At 39.1% G+C, this 22,799-nt stretch overlaps 1 protein-coding gene across 6 annotated transcripts in view; it reads left to right on the plus strand.

Annotated features, from left to right (window-relative positions):
- Window positions 1–22,799, plus strand: part of CARMIL1 (capping protein regulator and myosin 1 linker 1) — a 302,767-nt gene that overhangs the window by 132,193 nt on the left and 147,775 nt on the right. For all 6 annotated transcript variants that reach the window (XR_006735315.1, XM_045551918.1, XM_045551919.1 and 3 more), the window contains 3 exons: window positions 13,095–13,192; window positions 13,535–13,605; window positions 13,853–13,926. Coding sequence is in view for 5 of the 6 variants with exons in the window: in XM_045551918.1 (XP_045407874.1) it covers window positions 13,095–13,192; window positions 13,535–13,605; window positions 13,853–13,926 (243 nt within the window). In the remaining variant the exon portion in view is untranslated. The remainder of the gene's footprint in view (window positions 1–13,094; window positions 13,193–13,534; window positions 13,606–13,852; window positions 13,927–22,799) is intronic.

The following is a 22,799-nucleotide window of genomic DNA, read 5'->3' on the forward strand; positions in this document are numbered from 1 at the left end:
GCAACTGGGAAACTGCCTTTGTCTTGCCCCTTCACTTACTTCCTCTCTCTGACTTCCTCCTTCTCTTAACCATTACATATCAAAACCCTAATCAAACCCTTGTGTTTTATGTGTGACGTTTGCTAAAATTCTGTGCCTTGTTCTTTAATGAACTTGAGTGATGAAAGGATTTGGCAATCTTTTAATTTCTACTCACAAGTCTAAACCAGGAACATTTTAAATATAATTTCAGATTTACCCTTGCCTGAATTTTACTCACAGCTATTAGCAGACTACCAGGGGCTGAATGCTTTGTGTAAAGACAAGTATAGTGTTAATGGAAAGAGAGAGCTCTTTATTTCCTTTGCTTTTTTCTTTTCAGTAAGAGGAAATCTAAAAATATGGAACATAAAAGTTAACTTTTTCATTGTCGTCTTAGTTTTTTGAAATATACATTAAAGATATTACTAAATTTTTGTCTGTCCATGCATATACATATATAAATATATATAAGTATGTGTACACACACACACACACACACACACGCACACACACATATTGGTGACAGGGTCTCCCTCCTTGCCCAGGCTAGAGTATAGTGACACCATCGTAGCTCACTGCAACCTCAAACTCCTGGGCTCAAGCGATCCTCCTACCTCAGCCTACTGAGTAGCTGGGACTGCAGGTGTGCGCCACCACACACAGCTAATTTTTCTATTTTCAGTAGAGATGGGGTCCTGTTCTTGTTCAGACTGGTCTCAAACTCCTGACCTCAAGCAATCCTCCTGCCTCAGCCTCCCAGAGTGCTAGGATTACAAGTGTGAGCCACTGTACCCGGCCTCTTTTATGTCTTCTAGGTGACTGAAAGTGGCTTTGTGGGGACAGGAGCTCCCTTCCAGTGTCTTTGGCCTTAGGAGGATTGCTTGGTTCCCTTCACGGATCTTCGCTGGGCTTTCTCCTTGTCTCACTTTGCAGGAGGTGACCCACCAGGACAGAGGGGCAGGCCCTGTGCTTGCTGGCTGTTCACCTTGTGCTCCCTCGTTTCTGAAGCTGAAGTCTTCTTGTGCTCCTCTGATTGTGAGGGTGGCTGCTTGCTGAGGGAACCAAGTGTCAGTGGAGTGAGGGGGCGAGTTGGGCTGCCTTCTGACTCCTGGCTGGCTAGCATGTCGGGTATGAGGTATCATAAAGGCAAGTCACGCTTCCTGGTGTGTGTGGAGGAGAGGTGTGGGCCAGAGTGGGTGGTAGGATGAGATGAGAAGTGAATCAATAGTGGCAATGGGGAAATAGCTGGAAGTAAAACCTTCTTGGGAATGGTTTCCACATCATCCTTAAAGCTGCCAGAACTATCTGGGGTAATCATGAGTTAGCAATAACTACAACCCATTCTCCTTAAACTGCATTTTAGTAATGTGACTTAGTATATGTGTTTCCTTGTAATGTCTTCCCTTGCATTCCTAATTAACATGGATTAAATAACAAAATTATTAAGTACAACCTTATTTAGGAAGAGCTTATAATACCCTGAGCTTTAAAGACACTTCACAGCAATATTGAGAGTCTCTTCTTTAAAATGTAGCTTTATTTGTTTAATATTCTATAATTTTGGGGGGAATTATCAGTTTTATTTTCAGTTTGCATACTTCCATTTTTTCTTCCCAGAGAACATTGAGTAAGAATAGTGTTTTCACTTATATCTTCCAGTTAACTTCTTGTTAACATCTTCAGGCAAGTATTAAACAATAAGTATTAATTATCTCTGTTTCTCTAGAGGTAGTCACTTCGTATATGTTGGTTTCTAAATCTGTGATTTAGAAGATCTGTACCCAGCTCTTCATCCTCACCTCCCAGCTGCCTGTTGGACATCTCCACAAGGATACCTCTAGCACCTTATACTCAGTATGCCCCAAACTGAACTCCTCACGTCTTTCCCTAAAAACCTGTCCATATTTAATATTCTGTCTCAATTAATAGCTTCATTGTCATCATTCACATAGTCTCACAAATCAAAAGCTGAGCTATGTTGATCTCTCTCTCTCTCTCTCTCTCTCTCTCTCTCTCTCTCTCTCTTTTTAAAAGAGACAGTCTGTTGCTCAGGCTGGAGTGCAGTGGTGCTAACGTAGCTCACTGCAACCTCAAACTCCTGGGCTCAAGCCATCCTCCTGCCTTGGCCTCCCAAAGTGCTGCGATTACAGTCATGAGCCATTGTGCCCGGCCAGTCTCTTGGTCCTTACTCTTACATTAATTAGTTGCTACACTTTTTTCATACTATTTTAATATCTTAGTCTGATCCTTTCTCTTTTCTGTTCCATTGCCTTAGTTCAGAGTCTCTCACTTCCTCCAGTGCAACATCTTTCTAGCTAGTCTCTCTGCCTCTAGTTCTCCTTGCAAGCGATCCTTTATACCGTCCTCAGAGTTGTCTTTCTATAACTCAAATAGTATCTGTTCCTTGCATGAGCTCTCTAATGATTAGCCTTCCTGATAAAATCTAAATTGGCTAGCCTGACCCAGAAGTCCATTGCTTTCCTGCCCCATAATCCAGCCTGTTCTTGTACTCTTCAGACTCTTTCATATTTTTAGCACCTTTTTATGGGCTCTAATCCTTACAAATTTCTACTCCAAAAGATATAACTCAGGTGTCCTCTCATCTATAAAGAGTTTATTTATTCATGGTTCCATAGAACTTTGTGATCACTTCTTACATTAGCACATATGACATTGTGTTATAATTGTTTGTTTATACATTTATACATTCAAGGAGTATTTCATGAGTTCCTACTGTATGCTAGGCAGAGTGCTAAGTGTTAAGGTCCATGCCCACATGGAACTTACATTTTAAATTGGGGAAACAAACTTCCCAAAGAGGGAAATGCATAAATTCAGTAACTGTAGATTTGAGTAAGTGCTGAGATATGACTAATATAAAAAATAAACTTCTGTCTCCAAAGCCTTCCCTTGGAAGGGTAATTTATACAGACCAAGAGGAAGAGCAGGAGCCTGTTATATAAAAATGGAAGCAAAGAATATTTTCTTCCCAGGGCCTTTGCTTATGCTGCTTCTTCTGCCTAGAAAAGGGTTGGTGTCAAAGGAACTGGCAGATAACCACTTGGGCTGGAGTAGAACAGAAAGCAAAGATAGGAGGGGATGAGGAATGGGGCAGGAGGAGGCTGGCACCAGGCCCTGGCCAGTTGATGTAGAGCCTCATGGTGAAGAGTTTGGAACTTAGTAGTCTTTCCCTGGGAAGCCACTATAACGTTTTAAGCAGGAGTGTGCCATGAATCCTTACATGGTTTATGAACATCATTTTTGCTGCTAGGGAGAGTAGAATGGGAGGTGGCAAGAGCAGATGGAGAAAGCTAATTTGGACACTTACAGTGATGTAGGAAAGAGGTGTTGGTGGCCAGGAGTGAGGCAATGGTGTTAGAGAGTAAGATAAGAGAAAAGGTAGCTGTTAGCTTTATCTTGGATACAAGACTTGCCGATGGATTAGGTAGGTGTGGGTGAGGGCAGAGAAGAAAGGGAAGAACCGAGAATGGCTCCTAGCTTTCTGGTTTAATGACTTAGTGACTAATGTGACCTTTCACTCAGATGGAGAAGGCCTGGGGTAGGTGTGGGGATGAGTTTTTTTTGGGGGGAAATCCCCAGCCATTCTGTTTAAGGCATGTGCAATTTGAGCTCCAGGACATCTAGTCAGGGCTGTCAGGTAGGCAGTTAGGTATGTGAAGTGGAGCTTGGAGGATAGGTCTGGGGGTGGAGCAAAGGTGAGCACCAGGTGTGTAAAGATGGTCTTTCGTGCATGGCTGTTGGGGAGGTCACCTAGAGAGAGATTTGGACCTGTGAGAGAAGGTGTCCTGGGAATGAGCCGACCATTTAGAGGTCAAGTCAAGTAAAAGAGGAAGAACTGCAAATGGAGTTGGGTGAGGACTGACTGTTGAGGTGGGAAGAAAACCAGCGTAAAACCTGGCCACCAACACTGGCTGGCTCTGCAGAATGATGCTGGGGGCCGAACAAGCTGTGGGCAGAAAGGTGTCCAGGGGACTGGCCGTGGGGGGCATGGGCAGCCTTGGTGAGAGCAGTTCTAGGGGTCCGGTTGGGGGGGGCAGACTGCCATAGCTGAGGGATGAGCTCCAAAGTGAGGAAGTGGACATGGCATGTGTGGACAACTTCTTAGAAAACTTCAGCTGTCAAGCGGAGCTGGTCAGTGGGATGTGGCTAGAGCAATCCGAGGAATTACAGGGGATTTACGTTTGTGTTTAGAATGGGGGATACTAAAGCATATGGCTACAATGAGGGGCGTGGCCAGTAGAGAGAGACTGTTGCTGGAGACTGCCGTAATAAGTAAGTCAGCCATACCTTGGAGAAGGTGAGAGGGTTACAAAGTACAGGGCGTGCCTGTCTTTCCTTCTAGGAGCTGCTTGAACAAAGACCATGTTTTTACTAACCTTAAATCCCTAGTCCACGGCACATAGTAAAGACTGACCAAGGTTTTGGGTGAGCACATACAGTTCATGCTTACTCTGTGCCCAGTCTCATGGTGGGTGATGTGATGTGGGATGTAGGGAAGTCAAGACAACAGCCCTGCCTTCTAACCAGGGACTTGGGAGCTCAGGTGACAGGAAGAGGATGAGACAGACAGTCGGTGATTGGGTGTAAGTGGGAGGTGAGGGAGCACAGGATGGTTTTGCAGAGGACACTCACCCAAAAAGGACAGAGAGAATTTAGAGGAGAGGGTAGGGAAAGGAGAGGCAATTCAAATGAAGAGATCAATATGGGAGAAGGTGCAGATTACAATTTAGAAAATGACTTGGCAGAGAAATAAATGACTAAATATACCTGACTTGCATTCCTCTTTCCTACGTAACGCACAGCTTGTCACAATAAACTCTTAATATTTTGTGGGTTCTATGTTGTACCTTTCCTCTGGAAGTTCCTTAGATTGTATTACATGATTTTGGCAGGGGAAATGTACAGTTATATTGATATTGGTTATTGTGTCTAGAGAGAGTAGAGAGGTGGGTAATCATATACTCTTTCCTGCATTCTTAGTGTGCCTTAAGTCAAAGCTGTCACTAGGGGGAATATTTCCTTTATGTAAATAATATGGAACATGCAAAATAAAATATGTTTCCAATTATGTCATACATACCATTCATAAGTGGGAGGATATTAAGCTATATTTGAATCCTCAAGCCTTGTGTAAGTCATTTGTCCCACCAAATACATTGTCTGGGCCCCTCATGTGGACCTTGGGACCCCAGCCCTCATCCCTCCTTGCTCAGGAGATTTCAGGTGGGGACCAGTGAACAGGAAAGTGTCTCATGAGCAGGTATCAGGAACCAGGAGAATCAGGAGGAGGTAGAGCCAGGGCAGCCCTCAGTTTGGGTGATCAGTTCTTCAATAATCCATGTTTGGCTGTATGTAAATGAAACAATACCTCCAACGATCTGGATTTGCTCAATTTGAATTCTGAAAATAACATCTAGGATCAAAACCAAATATATAAAACTATCTATAGGAAATATAATCAGTTCTCATAGTCAAGAGAATACAGGTAGGGAAAAAAATGAAGAATTTAAATTAAAATGTGTAACATTCACATGCAGTATTTTCTCCCCATGCCTGACCTACAGATATATGTTAGCATGTTTATCTCTCTTTCCTTCCCTTCTAAAATGATATTTTCACCTCATTAAATAAGGAAAGTTTATTTTAAAATGTAGAGAAAAGAAAATAAAGAATAAAGAAGATAATTTAAGTTAAATTTAAAAATTACCCCAAATCACATCACTGTTAACATGTTTTAGTTAACGTTCCCATCTTTGCCGTTCACTGTCCTTGGAGGCCTTACCTCTAAGACAATGACAGCAGTGGGGGGGACTGGGGAAATATTGGCAGCCTAAGTGTTGTTGATCTGTTTCCACAGGGTTGTCTGTGACTGCAGTTCTCTTCAGGAAGAGCTTCTGTGTTAGAGCCTTCAGCTTTTCTGATATCAAGAACCTTGGCTGTTCTCCAAAACAAAGTTAAATTTAAAAAAAAAACATTAAATGACGTCATTAGCACAGATTAGAATTAATTCAGTGAATGTTTACTGAAGAACTTCCTCAGGCATATGCAGATGAGTAAAAAGTTTCCTGCCCTCTAAAGAGTTTGTAGTCTAAGTGTAAGAAAGTTCCACAAATAATATAGTGAAGAAAGTGAAGTCACATTTGACTCAGGATGGCAAGAAAATAACCTTTGATTTTTGTTTGTTTTCTTCTTTTTTTGAGAGGAGGGCTTTTTGCTGTATGGGTTGAGTGTGGGGAGAATTCTGTGGTGCAATGGTGAAGGCAGTGAGGCTGGAGGCTGGGAGGGAGGGGGGACAGAGGGCAGGTGCCACTCGCTGCTAGGGGACAGCCGCCAGCCTAACCCAGTTGGAGCTGGGAAGCCTCTAGGTACCACCGTGAGATTAAAGGTGAGGTCCAGCTGTACAGGGTCTTGAATGAAAGCCTCAGCGATGGGCACTAGGCAGCTGGTGAGGGCTTTCGAACTTTAGAACAAAATACTAGTTACTTTAGAGGAGGATCAGTCCTGTTGCGCTGCTTTATGCACCTGGGTGGAGAGAGCCTGAAGGTAGAACTGGAAGCTGTCAGGTTGGCTGGTTATTTTAGAGGGTGAAATCATAGGCAAGTTAATTCACTTTACAATGCCTCATTTTAAAAATGGCAATAATGATATTAATACAGTTATGTGAGATTTGCATTAACTCCATGTAAACTGTTTGGGGAATCTCTGGCCTTAAGGCCACATGTGGCCCTCAAGATCCCCAAGTGTGGCCCCTCAACGAATCCAAACTTCACAGGACAAATCCCTTCATTAAAAGAATTTGTTCTGTAAAATTTGGATTCAGTCAAAAGACCGCGCTCAAGGATCCAGAAGGCTGCATGTGGCCCCGAGGCTGCAGGTTCCCCGCCCTCTGGAAACAGGTTGCTTGTGTAAAAATTTCTTTGGTGTTTATGATTTTTTAAATAAGTAAACATAGGTTGATTACATTTCTGTGCTTTTTTTGTTTGTTTTTTTTTTTTTTTGGTTAAATGTGGCTAATAGCATCCTTTTCAGATGGCAGAATAGTAACCTTCTAAGGTGATTTTTTTCCTTATGCCTTTGGCATGCTTGATTATTCTTTCATGTATGCTACACATTTGGAAGTTGGCTGGGTGTTAGTATCTGTGTGTTAGAACAATGTTTCTTTACTACTATAATAAAAATGGTATTGAAAATCCCTTTATGAAGCCAAAAGCCAACTGAAGTATAAAAATGTGTGAAGAAAAGTGGTGAAATAGGAATTTATGTATAAACAAGAGAAAGGTAGTTGACACGTTCTATGTTCTGGTGGTCCCTTCACTTTGCATAGCAATAGGGTAGCCTTTTGCTGTGTTATGGTTTGCATCATTAAAGCATGTACTATTCTGGGGACAGCTGCCGTATTCCATAGGATGAGTATTGGAATTGAATTTTACAGAAATTATTTTAGTTGGATTAAAATAATTTATTGTTTTTTTTAATCAACAGTTTATCATGAGATTTGCATAGAGAGAGAGCTTGTCATCTTGTCATGATGTGCTTGTCATCTAGTTTGCTATTTCTTGCTGCCACATATAACTGTTTTCTGACTGTTGGGTAAATTAAATGTGCATAATGCAAATGTTGATTCAACTCTAGTGCTGCCTGCAAGTGAGTGACAGGCCTTGAATATCTGTTTTCTAGGAATTTGGTTTACCTTTCATGGTACTTACTCTGACAGCAAATCCTTTGTCAGTCTGTGTGACACTCTTTCTCTTTGTGTGTGCAAGCTGGTGCCCTGTAATATTAATACATACACTGATGGGACTCTTTGCTGTCATTTAACTATAGGCAGAAATCCACTTGTGTAGAGTGGATTTTCTCCTCATTATTGTGGTGCACAGTGTTAGAATATCTAAGAAACAGTTCCTACCTCCTGGAAAATTAGTTCTTACAACATTATCTCTTATGGAAATGAATACACGTTTCATGCAACTTCTTTAGCTCCTGAAACTTCAGTTAAAAAAGGAAGATGAAATTAGCCAGCCATAGGGGCAAACACCTGTAGTCCCAGCTACTTGGGAGGCTGAGGCAGGAGAATTGCTTGAGCCCAGGACTTTGAGGTTGCAGTGAGCTATGCTGACACCACTGCACTCTAGCCAGGGTGACAGACCTGTCTCTGGAAAAAAAAAAAAAAAGGGAAGATGAGAACTATTAAACAAATGGAGCCACTTGAAAAAGCTTAGCCGGACAATTCTATAGATTGGTTCGCAAGGATGTCCATACTAGCTGCTTTTGGAGTAAAAGTGAGGCTCTGGTTTCTATATCTACCATAAAGATTAGTTTATTTCTTTCTATAATCCTAGCCTGTGAAAGCTTATTTGCTTCCTGCTTTTGAGTAGCTAAACTCCATCTTAGGTGTCACTGAAATGGCATGCCCTGCAGTTCTCTTGAAACAAAGCATTAATTTTAAAAGAAATGTGATTCCAGATGAAGACAGACAAAAGCCTAGCTTACTGTGTTTCAGGTTTACTTAATTCAGCTGTATAAATGCCTGGGTTTGCTTCTGACAGCGCTTCTGTTTCTTTGCATAATATCTAGCTTCACTGTCATGATGTAACCAGTATATAATGCACTAAAATACCAGATGATGGTATTGAACCAAGGTGAATCATTCCAAATTGCCAGATTTTGTAACATCACTTTAATTTTAAATGTCTTCTTAAACACAGTCACCCTCAAATTAAGGACTTTTAGAATAATAGTACTTAATCACAGGTGCGTTCAGGTAAAATATACAAAAATCATGCTACACTTGTAGATATTGTGCATTTACACAGAACTCTCAAACTCGGCTGCTGCTTTATCAACTAAGTTTATCTAATATTCTGAGTCCTTTTACCAATGTTCACAGCATCGTTACCAGGAGTAGATTCCATCTTAAGAAACCACTTTCTTTGCTCATTCATAAGAAGCAACTCCTCATTCGTTACAGTTTTATCATGAGATTGCAGCAATTTAGTCACATCTTCAGGCTCTACTTTTAATTCTAGTTCCCTTGCTATTTCTACCACATCCACAGTGACTTCCTCGATTGAAGTCTTGAGCTCCTCAAAGTCCCCCATGAAGGTAGGAATCAACTTCTTCCAAACTCCTATTAATCTTGATATTTTGACCTCCTTCCATGAATCACGAATGTTCTTAATGGGATCTAGAATGGTGAAGCCTTTTGAGAAGGTTTTTAATTTACTTTACCCAGATCCATCAGAGGAATTACTATTTATGGCAACTACAGCCTTACAAAATGTATTTCTTAAATAATAAGACTTGAAAGTAGAAATTACTCCTGTATCCATGGGCTGCGGAATGGATGTTGTGTTAGCAGGCGTGAAAACATTCATCTCCTTGTATATCTCCATCAGAGCTCTTAGGTGACAGGTGCATTGTCAATGCACAGCAATATTTTGAAAGGACTCTTTTTTTTCTGAGCAAGTCTCAACACTGGGCTTAAAATATTCAGTAAACCATGCTATAAACAGATGTGCTATCATCTAGGCTTTATTGTTCCATTGATAGAACATAGGCAAAGTAGATTTAGCATAATTCTTAAGGGCCCTAGGATTTTCAGAATGATAAGTGAGCATTGGCTTCAACTTAGAGTCACCAGCTAACAAGTCAGCCTGTCCTTTGAAACTCTGAAGCTAGTCATTGACTTCTCCTGCCTAGCAATGAAAGTCCTAAATTTTAGCCATCTCCTTCCAATAGAAGGCAGTTTTGTCTACATTGAAAATCTGTTATTTAATGTAGCCACCTTTATCAATGATCTTAGCTAGATCTTCCGGATAACTTACTCCAGATTCTACATTGGCTCTAGCTGCTTCACCTTATACTTTTATGTTATAGAGGTGGCTTATTTCCTTAAACCTTATGAACCAACCTCTCCTGGCATCCAACTTTTCTTCTGTAGCTTCCTTACCTTACTCAGCCTTCATAGAATTGAAGAGAGTTAGGGTCTTGCTGTGAATTAGATTTTGGCTTAGGGAATGTTGTGGCCCATTCGAATCTTCTATCTAGACCACTAAAACTTTCTCCATATTAGCAATAAGGCTGTTTCGTGTTCTTCTCACTTGTGTGTTCACTAGGGTAGCACTTTTAATTTCTTTGAAGAATTTTCCTTTTGCATTCACAACTTGATTTTTTTGTTGTTGTTGCAAGAGGCCTAGTTTTCACCATATCTCAGCTTTTGACGTGCTTTCTTCTCTAAGCTTAATCATTTCTAGCTTTCGGTTTAAAGTGAGTGACCTGTGACTCTTCCTTTACTTGAATACTCAGAGGCTATTTTAGGGTTATTAAAAGCCTTAATTGCAATATTGTTATGTCTCAGGAAATACGGAGGCCCAAGGAGAGAATGGGGCAGGGCCTGTTGGTGGAACAGGCAGAACACACACACCATTTATCAGTTGGGTTCACTATCTAATGTGGTTGTGATTTGTGGCACCCTAAAACAATTACAATAGTAACATCAGAGATCACTGATCACAGATCACCATGACAGATGTAATAATAATAAAATAGTTTGAAATATTGTGAGAATTACCAAAAGAGACACAAAGTGAGCACTTGGTGTTGGAAAAATAGCACTGGTAGACTTGCTTGGTACAGGCTTGCCACAAATCTCCAATTGGTAAAAATCGCAATACCTGTGAAGTACAATAAAGCAAAATAGAATAAAATGAGGTATGCCTGTACCTGATTACATCTTGGTCATAAAAGCATCAAATTAGTATGCGGAGTATTTTCAGTGCTAATGGAATGTTTGTATTTAAATGCTTTGATATGTATTTGAAGTTTTCTCCAGGACTAGAATAAGGCGACCAGGCAAAATGTCAGGCATAATTTATCTGGAATCTATCTACTTGGAAAATGGATATAACTAAGATTATTTTCTTCTAGTCTCTACAAGATGATTGAAGTTCATAATGACGACTGCGAGCATTATACTTAGCAGAGTGCTTTTAAATCATTAACAAAGATTAAAATATGTTCAATTTGACTGAAAATGTTTGTTTCAACACCTTATACCCAAGTCATGCCGTGGTTCTGGGTGACTAATCCACCAGCACCTTTCTTCCCAGCTCATGTTGTTCAGCTTTACCCAACTTTGTCCACTTGCCTTTGTGGCCACATCCTAGAGCTTATCATCTCCTGAACAGCTTCTCCCATGAGGAAATCACTATTTGGCATCCCTCTGACTACAGCCTTTCACTCTCTGTCCCTTGGAAGCACTTGGACTTTTTCAAGGCCTCCAGGCTGGGGATGCGTTTGCTTTCTCCCATCCCTTCATCCCCTTCCTGCCTTCTCTTCCTTCCTAACCGCTCAGCCCACAGCACCTATGACTTCAGCTAGGCCTTGTCAATATCCTCCACTCCTTCTGTCCCCACTGTTTTCCTGGCACACCCTCCTGGAAATCCTGTAACCTGCAGCAAGCCAGCTGCCCTCTCCTCCACACACAACTGGGCTTCTGAGGGCTGCAGGAGAAACCCCCCCAGCTCTTCAGCCCTGACCTTCCCTCTTAGCTGGGCTCTTAACAGTCTTGGAGAGTTCTTTGTTATTTCTTAACCTGTATTTCTCTCCTTGTTTTACAGTTTTGCCCCATTCAGACAGATATTTGTTAACAGTGCCTATCTAATCATCTCACACTCCTCTGTTGTTAATACATAATCCATCATGGCCCCTCATTGGCCTAAGAATAAAATCTAGAGACTTTAATTTGATCTGTATGGCTTGGCCGTGGCCTGGTTCCTGCTTAGCTCCTCAGATTCCTCTGTTACTCCTTTCCCTGTCACATTATTTGCTAACTATTTTAAGCTGTATTTAGTTTCTGATAAGAATGTGCTTTCTCATGTCCAGGGGTTTGCTGTCCCATTATCTGAAACACCTTGTGGGCCCCTGGCCCCCTCCACCTCACTCCTGCTTCACCTGAGTCTCTTTTTGTCCTCCCAGGTCGTAGCATAGATATATTGTGTACCAAAGAGCATCTCCAAGTTCTCTGCTCTCTGCCCTTTTCCTCCACCAGAAAATAATCTAAGTGCCTCAACTTTGCCCTCCATTCTACCCTGTGCTTCCCTCATGTTAGTAGTCCTCCTCCCATATTGCCCATTTATTTGTCTGTTTCTCATCATAGACTACTGGCTTTGTGAGGGCAGGGGAAGCATCTCTTTTTGATTATGACTGAATGCCTAATACCCAGTGATGGGTCTTGGCATTCTGTAGACCTTTAATGACAATGTTTTGAGTTAATTAGTGAATTCACAAACTATTTGTTAAGTGAACACTATATGATAACTACAACAGTATCAGCTGACATTTATTGAGACTTTACCAGGGATTGTTCTAATAACTTTACAGGTATTATTTTTTTTCTTTCTCGCAATAATCCTAATGGGATAGGTTGTCTTATTTTGTGAGTTCTATGAATAATGAAATTTTGAGGTGGTGGGCTGCACTTTTTAACAACTACTTTGTCCTTCATCTGCGTATGTGGGCAGGAACTTTGTGACGTTCCGAGGAGGAGGATGGGGTTTGGGAGGAGCTGCACATGTTCTCTGCCCTAGAAGAAGCATAGCCCAGGGGATGAGAGTAAAAGGAACAACTGTTCCAATATGAAATGATCGATTTCCTGAGGGACATTTGATCAGGGCATTATGGAAGGACAGAAGAAGATTTTTTACTTTAGTTCTTTGAAAATTAGCAATTTATATTTGGTATATACATAATCTAATAACTCAAGTAGAACACAGTATTTTCTAACTATTCCAACAAATTCTAATGTTATAAAAAATAACATAGAGACTATATTGCTAAATATCTTTTACCTACAAAGGAAAGTTTAATAAAGGGGTTGGTTTGTAAGTTCCTATAGATTTTCAGCTCCTTAGTGCTCAAAAAATAGAATTATATTTGCTAAAATTGAAGTGACACTCATCTTTGTTTACAAAAAAGACATTTGACAAAACATATTTCTATGTGCAATTCAAAAAACTTGGTTTGTAAAATTTGTTGTTTTGTTGATCTTACAGGAGAATCATGAAAAAAGTGTCCGTGGAGCCATCTGAGCACCTGGCCAGTCTCCAGGCTCTGTGGGACAGCCAGACGGTGGCCGAGCAGGGCCCCTGTGGTGAGTGTGCATTTTAAGACCAAAATGTAAATGGCTGGATGGATTTCCCTGTGCCAGGAAGTTAAGTCTATTCCTAGTGTGCTACTGTAAAGGTAAAATTAGTTTTAAGGTGTAATTAGCAGTGCACTGACTTTAGATTTAGTGGACAAAGTCCTATATTTAAGTTGTATTACATCCTGCTGTGTACTTACTATAGAACAGGGAGGAGAATCTTTGCTGTTTTCCCCCCAAAAGGGAAAAGCATAATCAGCACTGTCAACCCTGGCCATATTTAAGCTTTTAGATTTTAATTTAAAAATCATTTTGCCAAAAACCTGTCAATGTTTCCGTCATATATTTCAGGTGGATTTTCTCAGATGTATGCCTGTGTTTGTGACTGGCTTGGATTTTCATACAGGGAAGAAGTACAATGGGTAAATATATCTGTGCGTGTGTGTGTGCACACATGCATCCACCCACATACTCCTAGAGAATATTCTAATGTTTGGTTAGCTTATTTTTCTTTTTTCCCCACCATTTTTTTTTTTTGTGCTTAAAATCTTTGTTTCTCAAATTACATATATAGTCTACCTTTGTCCTTGTTTAATTCCCTTTGCATCTCTCTTACTTCCTTGATCATCTACATGGACTAATTATGTGACTGAATCATATTTCAAATAGGATGTGGATACAATTTATCTGACACAAGACACCAGGGAATTGAACTTACAAGACTTTAGTCACCTTGACCACAGGTAAGCCACTTCTTTCTTTCCTTTCTGCTAATCCAAATTTTTTTTTTCAGAGCTGCAGTTCTCTGTTGGCACTTCGAACTATGCATTATCTCCAGAGAATCATTTTGTAAGGGGAATCAGGAGAATCTAAGAATCCCCAGATATTGCCTTTCAAGTAATAGTTTCAAATATATTCATCACTACAGATGGCTTGTCAAGGTGGACGTGTGTACCTAAAATCCAGTATGTGCTCGATTTCACCATAGAAGCAGCTCTTATACCGGGCTACAAAAGTCTATTTACTCTACCCTATATATATGAAATGTAGTATTGTTTTATCTGATTGCCATTTATAACATTTTGGGGGGATGAAATTTTTTGCTGAAATCCTAACAAATGACTTTTAGTTCACAATTTATTTATGAATTGGGCATTGCTAGAATATATATGCATATATTGGTGAAAATCGCTTTGCCAATATCTGCCTTGTGATAGTGATAATGAAGTCATGAAACCTGTTCCAAGTTATTTGAGAAATTTTTAGGTTTTAAGATCTTCACTTGAATATATTTTGGGCTGTTGCTTGTGTGATGAAAGCTCCAGAGAAAAGCTTCATTTGGTTCCTGCATCTCTTAGCAAGAGTAGACCTGGAAAATTTATTGAGCTCCTAACCAAGTCGAGCCTTGGCTCCCCTCCACTATGTCTTTTCTAGTAATATTTATCCTGGCCTATCTCAATCTCTTCAGTCCTAGATATGCTGCTACCTGTAGGTGGGTAGATACCAGTCCCATTGTGATGAATCCCAGCTCAATAAATCTTTTTACTCTGTTTGGAATTGAAAGGGAATCTGGGATTCCAGCAGTACCTTTTGTGCTGTTTGGAGAACTGGAATGTCATAGTGGGTTGTTGTCCATACCTCTTCTTAGGCCCGGCATCTTGCCCCCCAAAACACCATTTCAGATTATTTTTCCACTTATCTAGCCAGAAATTTAATTGCAGTGTGGTCCCTGACGAGTTCTAGCCAGTTGAATTGGGCAAGGAAACAGTATACCAGATGGGTGTGCCTCCTCTTTGCACAGTCTGGGTCGAGGGAGGCTGGTGAAGCAGGCTCAGCTGTGTCTGTAGTTGTGGCTATTGTGCCTCAAACCTCCAGTTCTTAAGGTTGGATTTACTTCCTTTTTGTGGGAATAGGCAATTTTCTCCTGCTTAAAGCTATTCTTCTTCTAATATGTGAGGGACTTCATACTCTCAAATTTAGGCAAGATGCTTCCTGTGTGGTTCATAAAAAAGTAAACTGAGGAAAAAAAGGGAAATATTTTACTTTGTAAGTATTTTCCAATAAAAAAGAAAATAGCCTGTAGAATACGATAGGAAAAGTACATAGACCTGCATTATCTGGTCTCAGTGTTTTTTGTCCCAGTACTCCTGTACATTCAAATGATTGATACTGTGTTTATGTGGGTCATCTCTATTGGTATTTACCATATTAGAAATTAAAATTCAAAGCATTTATTAATTAAAAGCATAGCATTCATAAACTATTGCATGCTGACACAGATACTATTTTAGTGAAAAATAACTGAATTTTCCAAAACAAAAATCAATCAGCAAGAAGCGTGACATCAGTTTAACATTTTGTGGCTCTCTTTAATGTTTGACTTAATAGAAGATAATTGAATTCTTATCTCTACTTCTGCATTCAATCTGCTGTGACATGTTGTTTCGAATGAAGTATGTAAAGAAAATCCAGCTTTACATAGATGTGTAGTTAGAAAAGGGAACATTTTTAATAGCCTTTTCAGATAATTATGGATATTCTTTGATACTTCATGGCAACTCAACAAGTGATAGTTTCTTAAGGATTAGTTGCAATGTAGAATTGGAAACCATATCAATGAACTTTTTTGTATTTTGTTATATTAAAATCCATTTAGTCTGTCTTGTATTTTGAATGGGTCTTATCCATACATGATTTTGTAGCATTGTGCATTGGTAATTTAGAAAATATTGGTTAACTGAGTTATACATAGTCTCCAAATATTTGCTGTTGTATAGTAGCAAAAAAAAAAAAAAGACATTTGTTAGCTATGAAACTGATTTTATCAGAATAGTCTTAAATAGTGCAAAGCTATCTAGCTCATAGTAGCAGATAAAAGTTTTCCATAATTCAGATTTTTTCTTGAAAGAGGTAATCTTACTGTTGGTAAAAAATACTATTGGGTGATTCTGTTGAAGTGACTAGCTCACTTCTTACATTTTAGAGGGAATGTCTACGTAATCCCAAATCTGAATAACCATACTCTGTCATTTTTTTATGTTATTCCATGAAAAAAGGCAAGTTCTGCTTTCAACTTTAACTATCACAAATACTTTACATTGAGACAATTTTCACTTTGGTATACAGAGGAAGCATGTTGTACATATTTTCCATTTTGTTATATGTAATATTAAAAAACATATACTCAGGGGCCAAGATTTAATAAAATGAGTAATTTTTACTGCTTCATCAAGGACATTCCAGAGTGAAATTGACATTTGTTTAAAAAAGAAAACAAAACAGTGAGTGTATGGCAGCGAAGACCGCTGCCTTGGTTTGTGCTCGGGGGGCCAGCAGGTTTCCCCACCATTGCTCTTGCACTTTCCATGCAAATGTTAACAAAGTGAAAGGACAAATTTGTTTTATTGTTATTATGAAAATGGTTTTGATCCTGTGAACCCCTGAATGGATTTCAGGGTCTCCCAAGAGTCCATGGACCATGCTTGGAGAACATCTGACCAACAGGAGTGAAGACACCACAGGGCAGCCTGAGGTGTTTTTTATACATGGTTTGTTACACCTTTAGTGGTTTTTATACCATTAATATTAATAGTTTATGCGTGGAGTGAGGGCTAAACTTCCAGCTGATCCACTGTGCTTCATTTCGTCAGTAATCTGTCGGGAAGGGGAAACTGATATTTAAAGAAGCCGCTAAGTATAGTTACCTGAAATACGAACATAGTATCCAAAATCAAGAAACTTCATCAAAACTTTTAGAAATTTTCTGCAAATGTATTTACTAATTCCTTAGCTGGAGAATTTTCAGTTCATCTGTAAATACTGCATTAATGGGATAGACCAAAGTCATCTGCTTTTCTTGCTTGATAAGGGTTAAAAGGAATTTTTTCATTATTGAGATTCTAGACCAGGAGTAGGGAAATTTTGTCAATGGCTAGAGAGTAAATATTTTAGACTTTATGAGCCAGACGGTTGTTGTTGCAATTATGCAACTCTACCGTAGTAGCTTGAAAAGAGCCCTGGAAGAAATGTGAATGAATGAGTGAGGCTGTATTTCAATATTTGCACAAATAGGCATTGTGGGCTGTAGTTTGCTAACCTTGCTATAGATCAGTGTCCTCTAAAGTAGAGTGTATATACCCAAGGGAAAATCCAAGATGAGCTACAGAAAAGCATTAGAACTTATACTTATTATTGACTCATTTTAAAATATCTTTGTTTTATAATAATATGTATAAATATTACTAATATTTAGAATGTAATAAATGAATATTAAAAATTAGGTGATTCATGTAAAAAATTTTTTTTACTACAGTGGGCTCAATCTATAAAATATAACGATCACTGCTCTAGGTAACATCTCTCCTACTAATGTCTAAATACCTTGACTTTTTCTCAGAGCTGTGTCTTAATTACTTTAATCTTCCATGTTTAGCCCTTCTTTTTTTTTTTAATTTTTGGAGACAGAGTCTTGCTCTGTTGCTCTTGGTAGAGTGCAGTGGTGTTATCTGAGCTCACTGCAACCTCAAAGTCCTGGTCTCAAGCAATCCTCTTGCCTCAGCCTCCCAAGTAGCTGGGACTATGGACGTACACCATGACACCCTGCTAATTTTTCTATTTTTAGTAGAGATGGGGTCTCACGTTTGCTCAGGCTGGTCTCGAACTCCTGAGCTCAAGCAATCCTCTCTTCTTGGCCTCCCAGAGTGCGTGAGCCACCGTGCCTGATCCTGTTTATTCCTTCTTTCTTGAGAATTTAATTTTTTCCCGTCATTCTTCCTATTAAAATTAGAGCCAGCTTTTATAGGAAAAGGCTATTCTCAGTTCTCTTAGATGGCCTTTTAAAATAGTATTTTGCTAATCGATTCACAGCATGTTACTGGGTGAACATTTCTATGTAGTAGACATGTGATCATGCTTATCCAAGAAGGAATCAGTCTATATTTAAATAGTACAGTTGTCTGGAAGGATTCATTGTAGCTTAATCTGAGCATGATGTGGGTCATTCTCTAAATCTGAGAGGTTTTTACATTTTTCTAATATTTCTTCTGGTATTTTTCTTATTCGAGTGTGAGTAATAGAAAAGAGGATGGAGGGATTAGACAAATTGGAGGTGTAAGAGGAGACATTAAATGGGCTATGCATTGAGCTTGGATTATTTAATAGTTAGCAGATATGGGCAACAGTTCTCATATGTATACATGAATTTTCTCACTATGGCAATACTTTCCCATGTTATCTCTATTTGAATGTAATTCAGATACAAGTAAGTAATCTTGTTTACCATTTGCATTTATTAAAATAAGATTCTGCATGCATTTGTATGTAGATATCCGAACTTGATATTAACAGTCAAACTTCCTTCTAGAAGGCCATACCCATTTCAGAGAGTTAATAAGAACACTCTCCTGGTTGGCAGTCATTCAAAGCTTTACTTTTTCATTCTACTTCTTCTCACCGTTGTATTTAGTCATCATAGTTAGAAATGTTCATTCTTAATAGCCGTAAAAGCTATTAATGCCATGGGAATGGAAATTCAGTGAGGACTGGGCTGTGTCTGTCTTGCTCGTGCTGTATGATGTGATACTCTCAGTCAAACCATTGTCCCAGAATAAAGGATTGTCAAGGGAAACTGATCTGCTCTAGGGAAGCTCTAGGGAAGCAAATCAGAATCCTGGGAGGTTGAGGGATTATTTTGAGAAAGCCCATCAGATTACTGGAATACTTTCTGCCCTGTACTCAGGCTGGCAATTATTGCTTTAATGGCTTTCTTAACCCCATTTTGCTCCAACCCATGGCTAAATCCTGTCTGGATTGTTGTATAGTTCCATGTGTTGCTTTTAGTTTATTCACCCATGTTATTGTTTTTTTTTATTTACCTACGAGTTCATAACTACCATTTTGCACAGGGCTAGTTTAGATCCAAAGTGGGAGATCTGGGTCATGGATTGATGTTATCGTTACAGGTCTGGGAACAGGGAGGACTAAATATGGCTTTGGCAGCCTGCTCGACTGAAGCACAGAGATGGAGGGAACAACAACCTGTGTGTGTGACCCCATCACACACATGGCAGATGGTTTTAGAAGCAGGCACAGGTGTGGCAAGAGGGCAGTTCCTTTGTCACAGTTCGTATCACAGAGACCCTATTAATGTTCTTACCCCTCCAATTTGCCTTGGATCTGCTCGTGTTCAGAGATAGGCCCAGCGTTAGGATACTATGACCCTTATATCTTGTGATCTGTTTAGCCTCATGAACTGAGGGATGGAGAGATAGGTGCATCATCCTAGGGCTTCTTTATCAGTCATCCAGCATGAGTTCGCCCTCACTATAGAATAGCCTTCCTGTTTCTGTATATTCTGCTACCTATCTGGTGCTTCAAGGTAGATTTACAAGCAACTTAAATTCTGTGATAATGTTTCCTTTATTTATTTACTATGGCTCTATCAGAACTGAATGTAGGACCCAGCACTCTGTTCTTGCCGAATAAGCATTTAGGTGTGAGGATGACAGCGGTTATGCTAGATCCATCCGGTTAGTCTGTGGAGAACAGTAATTAGAAAGTACTTGGAGAAATGCTCACTCAGTCGTTATTTATAGGTTTCAAAATTTTATTAAAGTATATTCTTTCAATTTGTTCTGGTTTCGGTATCAGTGGGCCAAAAGGAAGCATAGATTGAAAAAGGCTTTATAAATTTCTCATGGGATCTCTTGAAGGTCTGTGAGCTGACATGTTAAAAATGTAATTATACTGTAATTTGGAGTGGCAGGGAATTAAGAGGGTATAGGTAATGGTGCCAAGGAGAAGAGAATATATAGTTTTAAATACATCGATTTCTCTTGTCCCGGAAGATTTTTAGGAGGAGCTAATCTCATCAATCCTTCAAAGCCTCAAGAACATGCATCATTGAGTTTAAACTTGGCTCATGAGAGCCCAGCCAGTAGACTCATGCTTCCAGCCAGCAGACTCATGCTTTTGTGTTGTCGTATTTCTTGCTCATCAAGGTGACATTTTTGGATGTGATATTAACAGGATAGAGTTCTGGGTGTGGATTATGTTTGACAAGGATGTCCTAAGGGCTCTGGTGTAATTCTTTCCTTATCAAAGCTCCATTGTTTATTCCCGTGCTCATTTAAAAAGGAAGAAATATTGTTTGGAGTGTGGAATCCGGTGTTCACAGCATTGGTTTCTGCTTCCATTCCTGAATATTTCTCTAAATCACTGTTCTCCCCAGTCTGGGTGAGATGAAATCAGTGGGGTGAATAAGATGATATGTTGGGGAATGTGAAGCTAATAGTAGAACTTTTTTGTTAATTTTTTCTTATCCATTTTATTTATGTGTGTGCATGTTTTATACTGAGCCTAATATGTTAGTACAATAGCACGTGTATATGATTTATAGATAAAGGAATTTTTTTGGAGGGGGGAATGTTCAAAATACTTTGGTGTTAGGAATAAATGATCAAAAAATTTAGAAACCATACTTTTTAGACCTCTGGGAATGTCCTCATCTGTTTCAGGTAGTCACATCCTGCACAGAGTTGGTGAGTGGTCCAACTAGTAATTTAATAACACACAGGACATGTCTCGGTATGAGTTAGGATACCAGGAAGGACTAGCTAATTCATGACATTTTAAACTTTTTAAGGATCTCCAACTTCCATATTCAAAGTAGAAATAACAGAGAAAAGACCAAACTGCCCCTAGAAAGGCTGTCAGTGACTGTTAGGAAGATGATAATGCTGTGCTCTGAGTTTTCCCAGCCTTGCCACGAGTCGTATTGCATTGTGTGCAAGCACAGAGCATGAAGAGTAGCAAGACTGTGCGCTCTTGCATAAAACACCTCCTTTGAGCCTTTAAATGATTATAAGATTTATTAGGGGGAAATCTTCACTACTGTGGTATGTGGATAGACTAAACATAATCATGATGTTTTTCATTGAATTATTATTGCTGTCTTTATTTGTGCTTTCCCCACATTGTAGATTGTGGGACTTGCTAGACATCCTTCAAATCTGTCAATTATTTTTGTCCTTTAACACTTTCCTGGCAGATTTCACACTGTCTATTTAAAAGTCACACTGTTTTTACAATTTCAGGAAGATGGCAGGTGGAGTAAAGGGAATAAGAAGGGAAATTTGGCCTGGAAATAATAACTGGGAAAATTAAATTCTTATGAAATCACACAGATCAGAAAGATGAGGTCAGAACTCAGTTTAATAATAGGTTATCTAGAATCTAGACTAGCAAAGAATTTGGCAAGAGATCTAGACTCTAAATCTCTTGCTAATTTCTTAGTTTTTACATTTTAACTTCTTAAAATAGCCCTACATATTAGCAGTTTATTTTTGATGTTCAGAAACAAGAGTACTATACAATTGTTATTTGAGAAATCACTTCAGAGTACATCTTAGATAATTAAAAAAAGTCAGGTTAGTCATTAGTGAGATGCTAGCCCAGTGGTTAAGACATGGGCCCCTGAGTCACAGTGGCTGGGTTTGAATCCTAGTGGTACCTCGACTAACTTTGTGACCATAGGTAGGTTATCTAGCCTTCCTGTGCCTTGAGAGTCTTCGTCTGTAAAATGGGATAATAGTAATTCTCCCTCCTCCCCAGTTATTGTGGAGACTATATGGATTAATGTATTTTAAACCATTTTGTGATAGTATGCAAAAATGTTCACATAAATGGTTGCTATTTCTATATCCTAAAAGTTTTGTCCTCTTTTTACATGAATAATTGTATAAAGTGACGAGTTTCTGAATTGGAAAAAAAAAAAAGAATTAAAGTTACAAAATCCCTACATTACAGAAAATTTTGGCTTTCCGGAGGCATCTTTTCTATGATGTTCTTATTTTATCAGTTTTATGATGGCTTTTTCTTACAGAAAGATATAAGGAAAAAATTGATTCTTTTGAGTTCTAAGGGAAGGTTTGGATTATTCAGAAGTGTCAACTGAAATAACAACTTATGACCAGTGATTAGATTAAAAACAAAACAAAAAACTCTGTGTAATAAATTTATCAGTAGAAATATTAGTGAATGTTGACTGTCACATCTCTCTGTAGTGTTGTGTAACAAATGATTATCCCATATGGCTTTAAGAGATGTTAATGCTGTACTTTCTTTCTCAGGGTTTGGAGTCTTAAAATATTTTTTGCTGCCATTTTAAGGAAATGGTAGAAGTGACATATGGAAATGGACAGGAGAATGCTATGTTGCCATGTTGCTAAGACTTATGAGAGGGTTCCCTAATCTTTTGTAACTCTTTAAGGCTAACTTTTCTCTTCAGATCAAAGGTCATATTGTAATTAAGATTTTCTTAGGAGGTCAAAGCAAAACACAGTGGGATGGATAATAAATGTCATGGACTGATGGTAAAAAGCTGTTCCCACTTCTCACCATGAGAAAATCAGTCAATAAGATAATGCTGATGTTTAGAAACTTTTCTACTTGTGTAATATAACCACAGTGGCGCTTAGTGAACACATGAGTAAGGGTTGGTCCTCATTAATATAAACTCCACTGGAGAAATCCAGGTAGTTCTTTGCAGTGAGGTGGTATCAACACAGCAGTAGGGAAGCCCATGTGAGTGTCAAACTGAATATTTATCCAAGATTTG

The sequence above is a fragment of the Lemur catta genome, chromosome 5 (assembly GCF_020740605.2).
Source record: "Lemur catta isolate mLemCat1 chromosome 5, mLemCat1.pri, whole genome shotgun sequence".
Taxonomy (NCBI): domain Eukaryota; kingdom Metazoa; phylum Chordata; class Mammalia; order Primates; family Lemuridae; genus Lemur; species Lemur catta.